This window comes from Oncorhynchus mykiss, chromosome 18 (assembly GCF_057628025.1).
Source record: "Oncorhynchus mykiss isolate SJ-2025 chromosome 18, ASM5762802v1, whole genome shotgun sequence".
In the NCBI taxonomy this organism is placed as follows: domain Eukaryota; kingdom Metazoa; phylum Chordata; class Actinopteri; order Salmoniformes; family Salmonidae; genus Oncorhynchus; species Oncorhynchus mykiss.
The window spans coordinates 36,354,858-36,368,187 of record NC_143039.1 but is presented as its reverse complement, the minus strand read 5'-3'; the positions used below and the strand labels follow the sequence as shown (position 1 = coordinate 36,368,187).

The 13,330-nt window shown below is 42.4% G+C and overlaps 1 protein-coding gene across 8 annotated transcripts in view; it reads left to right on the top strand.

Annotated features, from left to right (window-relative positions):
• LOC110495970 (amyloid-beta A4 protein) overlaps window positions 1-13,330 on the top strand; it is a 40,160-nt gene that overhangs the window by 9,916 nt on the left and 16,914 nt on the right. For all 8 annotated transcript variants that reach the window (XM_036952473.2, XM_036952477.2, XM_090208330.1 and 5 more), the window contains exons 2-4: window positions 8,375-8,542; window positions 11,112-11,241; window positions 11,518-11,630. In XM_036952473.2, coding sequence (XP_036808368.2) covers window positions 8,375-8,542; window positions 11,112-11,241; window positions 11,518-11,630 — 411 coding nt within the window. The remainder of the gene's footprint in view (window positions 1-8,374; window positions 8,543-11,111; window positions 11,242-11,517; window positions 11,631-13,330) is intronic.

Sequence of the window (13,330 nt, the reverse complement as noted above, 5' to 3'; positions counted from 1 at the left end):
TTCTTTAGGAATGTAGTGGAGTAAAAGTAGTTAAAAATAGAAATAGTAAAGATAACTACTTAAGTTCAAAGTATTTTTACTTATAAAAATAAATAAAAAAGACAAGTCAGTCTGTTTTTATACAAGGCCTCTGGCTATTTCTCTTTCCTCCCCAGTCATTATTGATGTGTGTCTGTCTACTCAGTATCTGTCTGTCATTCTTATTGATCTGTTTATGGTCTGTCTCTATACGGCCTGGCTGCATCTACAATGGCATCTTATTCCCTTTAGAGATCACAACCTTTTGACCAGAGCACATTTCGAATACAGCCAGGGAGCTAGACAGTGTTGTACTAGTAGTGCACTACATGGGGAATAGGGTGCCATTTTAGATGCACCCTGTGTCTCTGGTGGGCAGGGACAGGCAGAGGACACTCTCCAGACGTAATAGCTGATCTCAGGCGACACTCGCACCGCCAGGGGGCCTCCCTCGGTCTGAAAGCTGATCCCAGTGGCCTGGGACACTCCGATAACAGCTCACCGCAACAGAGCCACAATTAATGCCGCCCCGGGACTTTGGGACTGGTTCACAGAACAGGTCCCGCGAGGATTAAATCAAATCAATATTATACACTTGGTCTTCGGTGTGTGTGTGTGTGCGCATGTATGTACAACACTGCACGTGCATGCACATTATGCATATGAGTGCGGGTGTGCATGTGCGTCTTCATGCTAATGTGAATAGAATGACAAAGGAGAGGGTGGACCCAGCCAGAAGAAGAATTAACCCCTGGTCAAAACCCACAAGATCCCCATGCAAACCAATGGGAAGCACCCTATACCCATTGGTAGAGCTAGAGGGACAGTCAGTGTCCCACCAATAATAGCATAAAGACAGACACACACACACACACACACACAGAGACACATTCTTACTGGACAATAGGTACCAGGCAAGTTTTCTGTTTAACCAAATGAGTCAATACTGACTCAATGCCTGTGTGACTCTTAGAGCAAAGATCATGTGTGCTTAAAGATAGTGTGATAGAGACCTGCTATGTTTGTCTGGTTTCAATATAGGTCACCAAACGAGGTCACGCGACTGAAATGCGGCCATGATCCAATTGAATGAAAATAACTTTATTTGTCCTGAGTAGGGCTGACCCCATTTTGTCGACTGGTAATGTTTTTAGTCGAGCAGTTAAAAAAACACACACAAAAAAAACTGTTTTTACTGTACGTGTTTATTGACACCTTTTCTCAGTGGACTAATCCATTGTGGAGACCACTGGATGGCTCACCATTAGTACATTTAAAATGAATTCCCATCATTTCAAATCTACAATGTTTGGTTACTGTAATTTCTGTTAATGCAATATACCCAGGTCTGCTTCCTTTACAAACTGTCCTAGAAAAACTTTCAACGTGGCTTCTTCTCTCTGTGTTATGGTGGATATGTAAGCATGTTGACAGTATGTTCCTACTAGCACCAGCTGGCTAGGCGCATTCCAAAGATTGTACGTGGGTTTAGGATTGACTGACTTTATTTTCGGAAAAGGACATGGTCTGTTTTCATGGCCTACGTTTTAGGATGAGGCAAATCTTCCCTGTGTTTTCAGGCGGTGGCCGGCTCTATTTTAATGATGTGTTCTAGTTTCCATGGCATCAACTTTTTGCTGGTGGATCTGTGAGCAACTGGGATCATTAGCCAATGCAGTGCACCAGGGGCCAAAGGCTTGATTGATTGGAGCATTCTCCACCAGTGCTGTGCTAGTAAGGCTAGTACCAGTTGTACCAAGTTTTGGATTAAGGTAGATTTACATTGGGGAGTGCTGAGTAGTCTTGGCCGCATGTCGAATGCCTTTCTATCCAATTCTCATTTGGCGTGGTGCGGTTGACCATTAATTGCGCAGGTATAAATTGTTTGTTGGCTGTGTGGGGGAAAACTCTTGATGTTTTGAGCCGGGACTGTTATTCTCATATTTCCCTGATTTAATTTCTTTTTAAACTTAAATCAACTGTATTAGCCTTTTACTGTGTGCTTACGACAACAGTACATAGGTCTGTGTTACCTCCAATATGCTCCTATATAGGGTACTTTACATGCAATGTCTAGTTGGATGGTGCAGTAGTGAGAACAGTATCTTGTTGTGACAGTAGCAGGAGGGTACCATGGGTGGTATCAGTGTGGATTGAGACCACTGTGGGATATCTCGGCCAGGCAGCTCAGCGTAATCCCCCACCCAGATTACTGCCGGCAGGCTGGCCAGCCGATAGATGAGATAGCGATGCTGGCGAGGCGATGGATGAGAGTGGGCAGAGGCAAGCGAGGGAGCAGGTGGCTCAGGGAAAGCCCGGTCTCCTCTCATAATGTCCACTACTCCTCTTTTCTCTTTCTCTCTCACTCTCGCTTTCTCCTGTCTTTCTTTCTTTTCTCTCTCACTTATGTTTTGAACCCTGCACCTAGGAAACCATTACTGTTAAATCTCTCCCGACTGGTTTGTGCTCCAGAGTGAAGTTTTCCCTAGGTACATATCAAGGATCTGCTTTCCCTCCCCCTATCCTAACCTTAAACGTTGGGTCAGCTTTGTACTTCCTACACTAAAATCAGGGTCTAGGGGCAACTTCACACTACTCCACTGGGGCTCATAGTTTATACACCTTACGCACATCACCTTACTTGAACCTCATACGCACAAAGTCTCATTGTCCATTTATATCCCGCCCTCTTTCGTCTCTCGCTTTGTTGCTTTCTCTCTTTCTAACCTTTCCATTCCGAACAGTCTGATTTATAGGACTGCAGTGGGATTTGGCTGCTCCCCAGGACACCCCCCCCCCTCTCCCTCCCCCAACTGTTTGCAGCAGGATGGAGAAGAGAGGGGAATGGAGAAGAGAGGGAATCGAGGAAGGACATTATTTACAAGGCAAAAACAGATGAGGTGATTTTGAATACTGGAAAAGTGGTTGAGAGCGAGTGCAAGGGAGGGAGAGCAATTTCCCTTTAGTGTTCACATGTCAGCGCAGCGGATAGGTCTAGAAGCAATATGGGGATTGCTCCACGTAGGCCTCCGTTCCAGTTTCCTCACATTTAAGACGCTTAACATCTAAGTGATAAGTAGGGGGCGGGGGGCCGACATGGAACTGGGTCAAACACTTATTCTAAAGTCCTTTTTACATCAGCAGTTGTCACAAAGTGGAATTGGGTCATGGTAGTCTTTCTATAACAATAACCTTTTTTCACACTCATGTCAACCTGAACTGTGCTCTTTTGGCTCGCTTTCCAGTGAGTACTGACTGGGACGATGGCCAGCCTGCTTCTTTCCAGCATGATTTGAGTGGGGCATGGCAAGCTAACTATGCCTCTATTCACTTTGGGCTGGAAGTAGATATGTTATGGGGCCAGCTCAGCTCGCTTTTAGCGGCTGGACCCAGCCATGTGAATAGAAAATATCCACGCAAAACGGTTTGTGTTGGGACGATAATGTGGGTATAGGAGCATCATGGCATATCTGACCCTATCTACTCCAGGCTTCTACAACTCCAGGCATTGTTGTGCATACTTTCTACCCAGCCCTGCAGTAATGCACATTATTCAAATATTAAACTAATAAAGGTAGTCTCTCTGGAACGGAATTAGCTGAAAGGAAGTTTGTCAGTAACTGCAGGGCTGGTTCAAATGTTGGAGAACCCTGTTCGACACCGTTGATTTGTTGTAGAGCAGAACTAAGACTCTCTGGTCTTGCGCACACATCACAAGAGAGGGGTACCGCTTTCACTACTGTAAATATACAGAAGAAAATGACATGACTGACAAGCAGATGTTTCCTCTAACTGGATATATACCCACTGGGAAAAGGCTTCAGTTCAACGGCTAGTTTTGATTTACATTTGATTGAGTTCAATGTGAAATTGACAGAAATGTTAACCATGAAATTGGATTTAGTTTTAAAGTTGAGTGAAAACACGACAAATTCCCAAAAACCTTTTACGTTGAAGACTTTTTGCAAATCCAATCAGATTTCCACGTTAATTCGAAGTCATCACATTTTCTGGTTGAAATTACATGGAAACAACGCTATTAAACCAGTTTGTGCAAAGTGGGTAGGGTCAGTCTCCCTTTCCTCAAACCTTACCAGATCAAATTTTATTGGTTGTGTACACATATTTTGCAGATATTATCGTAGGTGCAGCAAATGCTTGTGTTTCTAGCTCCAACAGTGAAGTAATACCTAACGATGCACACAAATCCCCCAAATTAAAAGAAAGGAATTCAAAAATATCAAGATGGGCAATGTCAGAGTCCAGAATATAAATGTATATGATGGTGTGCAAAGACATGGACAGTATAGGAATAGAAAAGGATACAACAGTAGTTATATAGGATAAGCCTTGACCATAATACAGTATACACATATGAAGTGGGTAAAACCGTATTTAAAAATTTCTTAGTTACCAGTGTTTTGTGTAAAAAAAAATGTAAAAGCTTTGTCGACCAAATGTTGTGTGTTCTTTCGACCAATAGATTGGTTGAAAAAAATATATATATATATGTTAAACTTATCTTTTTCCATATAGACACACTCTATGTGTTTTAATGAAATTAACTATATGTATTGACCTTGCCTGATGCTTTAAGTGCACTGTTTGATGAAATAAGACACAAATTACTTATGAGGGAGCCAGAGATCAAGATAACCTGACCCGACCATCCTCCTGCTGCATTTTGCAGATTCTGACGTTAATCTCCTAAAGTTGCCGGTAATAGGCTACACAAGGAGTATACAACCTTTCATTACCATTGACAACATTTAATCCTGCAGGTAAAACATATCCCGATTTAAAAATAAATATCCTATACAACAGTGGCTACGCATGGCCTGTCTGCAACGAACTTGAAACATTGTATCAGCTTGGGTCTGCCCTGAAGCTCGCAGCATTGTATATAATATGAATGTATATACATTTATTTATTTAAAGTGTGTGTGTGTGTGTGTGTAAAAATATATATATATATTACACACTACCGTTCAAAAGTTTGGGGTCACTTAGAAATGTCTAAGAATTTTTTTTTTTTAAATGTCCATTTAAAATAACATCAAATGGATCAGAAAAACAGTGTAGACATTGTTAATGTTGTAATTGACTATTGTTGCTGGAAATGGTGATTTAAAAAATGTGTTTGGAATATCTACATAGGTGTACAGAGGTCCATTATCAGCAACCATCACTCCTGTGTTCCAATGGCACATTGTGTTAGCTAATCCAAGTTTATCATTTTACAAGGCTAATTGATCAGTAGAAAACCCTTTTGCAATTATGTTGGTCACAGCTGAAAACTGTTGTCCTGATTTTAAAAGAAGCTATACAACTGGCCTTTAAACTAGTTGAGTATCTGGATCATCAGCATTTGCATTAGCATCAGCATTCGAATTACAGGCTGAAAATGGCCATAAACAAAGAACTTTCTTCTGAAACTCATCAGTGTATTCTTGTTTTGAGAAATGACGGCTATTGGCTATTGCCCTAATCTAGTGATATGATAACTTCAATAATCTCCAAACTGCACGCAGAGACATACAAATGGTATTCATGAGTTTCTCTAAGTAAGTAGAAAAACAACCCAAATCTCAGAATCTTGCAGAATCCCTTTAAACCTGCACTTTGAGAGTTGTGTGGGGAGTTGATTCTCCACCCCTCTCTGGCTCCCAGATGGCACAGTAGGAATTGGGGCACCTCCTTCACATCCGCTGCGGGGTTGGTAAAATAACTAGATGCATCCGGTTTTCAGGGGAAATGGAAAGAGCCTGACTTCCGCTTTTGGACGTCAGCAAGGCGACGCTCCGTCGTAACTCCTCCACATTTACTGGATTGGTTGAGCAGTGCAGTGCAGAACAGAACCTCTCCCAACAGTCGTTTTTTTTCCCTTGTTGGGAGCTGAAAGAAACAAACACCGCTCAGGCATTTAATGTTACACCTGCTACATTAGGTTACTTCTCTCATTACAGATACCAGGGTGTTTTGAAATACAGACTATGATTTTCAATACTGTTAAAAATAATATATGTGTATATAGTTTTTTTTTGGGGAGGGGGGGGTGCCACGTCCCTACTTAGAACTAGATGTGTCAAATGTTATCCGGTTTGCTAACTTGCTAGCTAAGGGGCTAGATGGCAAGATCAAGCTTCTTGGTTACAGCAGAGACATTCAATCCCCTCCTGGATCAAGATCCCTGTTTCCTAAATAGTTTTGTGGGTTGCATTTTTTTTTTTTAAATAGCGACCCTTGTGTCCACAGTCGGTAATACTGTATACGACGGTATGGTACAGAAACTGTATATCTACCGCCCAACCCTAGTTTACTGTACACATGGATGAATACATTCACACACACACTTATCTTTTAACCTGTTTGTCGGTTTTATAACAATCTGGCCTTAAATGGCCATGTACTCTTTATCTCCACCCAGCACAGCCAGAAGAGGACTGGCCACCCCACAGAGCCTGGTTCCTCTCTAGGTTTCTTCCTAGGTTCCTGCCTTTCTAGGGAGTTTTTCCTAGCCACCGTGCTTCTACATCTGCATTGCTTGCTGTTTGAGGTTTTAGGCTGGGTTTCTGTATAGCACTTTGACCTTTTGCGGATGTAAAAAGGGCTTTATAAATACATTTGATTGATGGAAAACACTAACACAGGGGATTTCACCTGTTTTTCTACTGATTCCGTGTGTGTGAGGGATTTACAGATTTCCATGACGCTAGGGCATGTGGCCTAGCAGGTTGACTTGAAGGACATGAACTTCTTTAGGCGACACATCCGTCCCTCATAGAACTACACTGCAATCTGATCTGTCTGAGTTTGTTTGTGTTTGTAGACGTGCATGCCAGAATGTGTGCATGCACAGTGCACTGAGTGCACGTGTGTGTGTGTGTGTGTGTGTGTATAAGGATTACATTGTGCACTAGCTCGTAAGAGAATCAAGTCCATTCACAGTATGTCATCCTCTACTTCACAAACATTTGTTTTACTGCCAAACCACTAACAAGATTACAGAAAAACACAATGCAGTCGGTCTCTCTTTCTCTCCTCTCGCTCTCTCGCTCTCCTCCCTCGTTCCCTAGTACAATGCTGTCTTTCAGTCTTTTGTTTGTCCCCACCTCCCTTACAGGATTCTCATTACAAAACTTTCTGGTGCAGTAGCAATGGACACACATATACACACTCACATACTCTCAGAGATAGATGTACACACATGAATACAGTTACATAATATAATTAGTACCCGTGAATAGGCACCGGATGGACAACAAAGGCGCACACACACGTAAGCCAAGCCAAGCATGAAAACCCCTTGGCAGGCTGGCATACTACAGTACATGTTCTTTCTCAGTGCTGCCACCTGTGGGATATCTAGGAGACGTGCATGTGTGTTTGTCTGTGTGTGCGTGCATGCAGTCCAATGTGCTTGCGTGCGTGTGTAAAAGCTTGATAGGTTTGGGGAGGTTTCGTAAGAGTCTGTAGTGGTGCTATGGGTTTGTCAATCACAATTCAGTAGGAAAGTCTACAGTAGCAATCTTTTCTATCACCATCAAAGATCCTCAAAGAAAGCCTCTCCTTTTACCATTGATGGGTGTAGTGTGCATCTTCCCCTAGGACGCTGATCTTGGATCAGTATTGCATTTCCCACACATCGTTAAGGTTAGGATGGGGGAGGGGAAGCTGATCCTAGACCTGTACTAAGGGGAAAACTCACACCAGAGCCTCTTTGATGTAACAAGTCGATGCCTGAAACGGCACCCAAACTCTAATCTGTGCCTCTATCCCAAAGGGCACTCAATTGGGCCCTGGTCAAAAGTAGTTTACGAATAAAGGGCCTATATCTCCTCCCTCAACCCTTTTGTCTTTTCCCCACTTACACCTCAAGCCGTCTTCCCCCTATTTTTCCATCTTTTTCTCCTCTTATTCCTGCCTCTCCTCTCTTTTTTTTCTTTAATCATTGCCCCTTTCTTACACATTTGTAGTTTTTTCCCCCCCATTCCTCTATTCCCTCCGCCCATCCCTTCTCTACATCATTATGAAGTTTTATGAAAATTTATTTTTTAAACATTCTTTATTATATTGTTCTACGTGTCATGTATTGTCAATTCTTTGTGGAGCATGTGTTAGAAACTGATGCCATCTTGAACAGGTCTCCCTGGAAAATGACAACCTGTAGAAATAAACGTTAAATGAAAGGAACCTATTTAGTAAAATGTTGTATCAAGTATTTTCTGCTGACCATTTACGTTTCTTACTTCTCGCACATGCCTACCTGTATAGCTGCCATTGGCACATTGTAATACTACAAAATGAGAGTAAATGAACATCTCTTTTTCTCCCTCCCTCCCTCCCTCCTCTCAAGGTGCCGACAGATGGTGGGATGGGCCTGCTGGCGGAGCCCCAGGTGGCCATGTTCTGTGGGAAGCTCAACATGCACGTGGATGTCCAGAGTGGCAAGTGGGAGTCAGACCCTTCCGGCACCAAGAGCTGTATCGGCACCAAGGAGGGCATCCTGCAGTACTGTCAGGAGGTATGGAGATTGGGGTTGGATACAATATGATTCGATACAATAACTTAATATACACTTCCAGTCAAAAGTAGAACACTTCAGAACACTTAATCATTTAAGGGTTTTTCTTTATTTTTACTATTTTCTACATTGTAGAATAATAGTGAAGACAAAAAAATGAAATACACATAAAATCATGTAGTAACCAAAAAAATTTAAATATATTTTATATTCTTCTAATAGCCATCCTTTGCCTTGATGACAGCTTTGCACACTCTTGGCATTCTCTCAACCAGCTTCACCTGGAATGCTGTTTCAACAGGAGTTCCCACATATGCTGAGCACTTGTTGGCTGCTTTTCCTTCATTCTGCAGTCCGACTCATCCCAAACCATCTCAATTTGGTTGAGGTCGGGTGATTGTGAGGCCAGGTCATCTGATGCAGCACTCCATCACTCTCCTTCTTGGTAAAATAACCCTTACACCGCCTGTAGGTGTGTTGGGTCATTGTCCTATTGATAAACAAGTGATAGTCCCACTAAGCCCAAACCAGATGGGATGGCGTATTGCTGCAGAATGCTGTGGTAGCCATGCTGGTTAAGTGTGCATTGAATTCTAAATAAATCAGACAGTGTTACCAACAAAGCACCGCCACACCATCACACCTCCTCCTCCATGCTTTACAGTGGGAACTACACATGCAGAGATCATCCGTTCACCTTCACCGCGTCTCACAGAGACACCATGGTTGGGACCAAAAATCTCAAATTTGGACACATCAAAGAACACATTTCCACTGGTCTAATGTCCATTGCTCGGGTTTCTTGGCCCAAGCAAGTCTCTTCTTATTGGTGTCCTTTAGTAGTGGTTTCTTTGCAGCAATTCGGCAATTCGTTGATGTTGAGAAGTCAGTTACTTGAACTCTGTGTAGCATTTATTTGGGCTGCAATTTTTTAGGCTGGTAACTCGAATGAACTTATCCTCTGCAACAGCGGTAACTCTGGGTCTTCCATCCCTGTGGCAGGCCTCATGAGTTTTTGCTACTGCGCTTGAAGAAACTTTCAAAGTTCTTGAAATTTTCCGGAATAACTGACCTTCATGTCTTAAAGTAATGATGGACTGTCGTTTGTCTTTGCATATTTGAGCCAGAACATGGACTTGGTCTTTTACCAAATAGGGCTATCTTCTGTATACCACCCCTAACTTGTCACAACACAACTGATTGTCTCAAACGCATTAAGAAGGAAAGAAATTCCAGAAATGCACTTTTAAGAAGGCACACCTGTTAATTGAAATGCATTCCAGGTGACTACCTCATGAAGCTGGTTGAGAGAATGCCAAGAGTATGCAAAGCTGTCATCAAGGGAAAGAGTAGCGATTTGAAGAATCTCAAATATAAAATATATTTTGATTTGTTTAATACTTTTTTGGTTACTACATGATTCCGTATGTGTTATTTCATAGTTTTGATGTCTTCACTATTATTGTACAATGTAAAAATTGTACAAGAAAAAAAAGAAAAACCCTTGAATTGATTGAGTAGGTGTTCTAAAACTTTTTTTAAATAATAATAATCAAATTTATGCCATTTCGAAGATGCTTTTATCCAAAGGTGACTTAGTTAAGCGTGCATACATTTTAGCAGATACCCATAGACTTCCAGTCATTGCGCTACACGGTAGTTAGTATTAGCTTGCGAAACTACCTATAACTTCCTTCATACTGGACACAGAGACATAATGTTACCCACGAGTTCATGTGAAGTAGATAATGTGGCCTCGTTGGCAAAATCCCAAAGTATCCCTTTAAGAGTGTTGGGCCAGTAACGAAAAGGTTGCTGGTTCAAATCCCTGAGCCGACTGTGGAAAATCTGTTGACGTGCCCTTGAGCAAAGCACTTAACCCTAATTGCTCCAGGGTCACCGTCAGTAATGGCACTCTCCGAGGGTATCTCGGGGGGGAGTGGGATATGCAAAAAACTAATTCACTCATGTATATAATACACACTTGCACGCGTATGAAATAGGACAATTGTAAGCATCCACCTAATTAGTAGTAGCAGTATTCTGCCATTTTCATGCTCTACCAACTAAGCTACAGAGGACCAACTGTAATGTCCATAGAAATTCATTTTGTTAGGTCACCATAATAAATACATATTTACCTCATTTAGCAGACGCTCTTATCCAGAAGGACTTACAGTAGTGAGTGCATACATTTTCATATTTGTTCGTACTAGTTTTCCATGGGAATCGAACCAACAACCCTGGCGTTGCAAGTGCCATGCTCTACCAACTGAGCCACACGCGACCAACACACAATATCAATACACTATATAATAGAGAGGGGGGAGAGAGGCATTGGTACTAAGTAAGAAAGAGGGCTGTGACCGGATGGTAGGGACAGATGGGAGGATAGTAGACGAATAGTGATTGGGAGAGAGCGAAAGAGTGCTCACCGGCCTGTGAACGGCTGGTGGGACAGATGGGTGATGATGTGGGGGAGAGGGAGAGATCAATCATAGATAGAAAATGGGATGGGGGGGGGGTGAAAGGAGATAATGATACAGACTCCGTGTTTCTTCTCTCCCAGGTATACCCTGAGCTGCAGATCACCAACGTGGTGGAGGCCAACCAGCCAGTCAGCGTCCAGAACTGGTGCAAGAAGGGCCGCAAGCAGTGTCGCAGTCATCTGCACATCGTGGTGCCCTACCGATGCCTAGGTATAAATGCACTGTGTATGTGTGTGGGGGGTAGGGAGGCCTGTGTGGGTGGGGTTGTGTGTGTATGGGGAAAATATGTGTTGTGTATGTGAGGGGGGGAGAGAAATAGATTTATGGGAGCGAAAACGAGATTGAGGGATAAATTGAGATTTATGTGTGCCGTTTTGTACTATTTGAGTTCCACCCCTTAGTAAAAAGTGGTTATTTTGTTGTTGCCAGTTTTTATTTTATTTGTTCTTATGTCTGATTATTTGGCTCTGTCTGTGTATGTTGCAGTGGGAGAGTTTGTCAGTGATGCCCTGCTGGTTCCTGATAAGTGCAAGTTCCTGCACCAGGAGCGCATGGACATGTGTGAGAGCCACCTGCACTGGCACACTGTGGCCAAAGAGGTGAGATCACGTGTACACATATACGTGCTACACATTTTACAGAAAGCCACTCCATCTTCAGTAGGGGCAGCACCCCTACTGAAGTGTTGACCCTCTGTGTCTGTCTTGATTGTTTGTATGTCTGTTTGTCTTATAGGGTAAAATAATTTAAAAAAACATTCTTATCTTTATCTGTCTTAGTTGGATACAGAGTACTTACTAGTTCATTAGGCCATATAATATCCCCATATACACCACCCTGAAGTGCATAAAACAAAAACATCTACGAAATGAGTGTATACACTATATATACAAAAGTTTGTGGACCCTTTAAATTAGTGGATTTGGCTATTTCTGCCACACCTGTTGCTGACAGGTGTATAAAATCAAGTACAGTGCCTTGCGAAAGTATTCGGCCCCCTTGAACTTTGCAACCTTTTGCCACATTTCAGGCTTCAAACTTAAAGATATAAAACTGTATTTTGTTGTGAAGAATCAACAACAAGTGGGACACAATCATGAAGTGGAACGACATTTATTGGATATTTCAAACTTTTTTAACAAATGAAAAACTGAAAAATTGGGCGTGCAAAATTATTCAGCCCCCTTAAGTTAATACTTTGTAGCGCCACCTTTTGCTGCGATTACAGCTGTAAGTCACTTGGGGCATGTCTCTATCAGTTTTGCACATCGAGAGACTGACATTTTGTCCCATTCCTCCTTGCAAAACAGCTCGAGCTCAGTGAGGTTGGATGGAGAGCATTTGTGAACAGCAGTTTTCAGTTCTTTCCACAGATTCTCGATTGGATTCAGGTCTGGACTTTGACTTGGCCATTCTAACACCTGGATATGTTTATTTTTGAACCATTCCATTGTAGATTTTGCTTTATGTTTTGGATCATTGTCTTGTTGGAAGACAAATCTCCGTCCCAGTCTCAGGTCTTTTGCAGACTCCCTCAGGTTTTCTTCCAGAATGGTCCTGTATTTGGCTCCCTCCATCTTCCCATCAATTGTAACCATCTTCCCTGTCCCTGCTGAAGAAAAGCAGGCCCAAACCATGATGCTGCCACCACCATGTTTGACAGTGGGGATGGTGTGTTCAGCTGTGTTGCTTTTACGCCAAACATAACGTTTTGCATTGTTGCCAAAAAGTTCAATTTTGGTTTCATCTGACCAGAGCACCTTCTTCCACATGTTTGGTGTGTCTCCCAGGTGGCTTGTGGCAAACTTTAAACGACACTTTTTATGGATATCTTTAAGAAATGGCTTTCTTCTTGTCACTCTTCCATAAAGGCCAGATGTGCAATATACGACTGATTGTTGTCCTATGGACAGAGTCTCCCACCTCAGCTGTAGATCTCTGCAGTTCATCCAGAGTGATCATGGGCCTCTTGGCTGCATCTCTGATCAGTCTTCTCCTTGTATGAGCTGAAAGTTTAGAGGGACGGCCAGGTCTTGGTAGATTTGCAGTGGTCTGATACTCCTTCCATTTCAATATTATCGCTTGCACAGTGCTCCTTTGGATGTTTAAAGCTTGGGAAATCTTTTTGTATCCAAATCCGGCTTTAAACTTCTTCACAACAGTATCTCGGACCTGCCTGGTGTGTTCCTTGTTCTTCATGATGCTCTCTGCGCTTTTAACGGACCTCTGAGACTATCACAGTGCAGGTGCATTTATACAGAGACTTGATTACACACAGGTGGATTGTATTTATCATCAT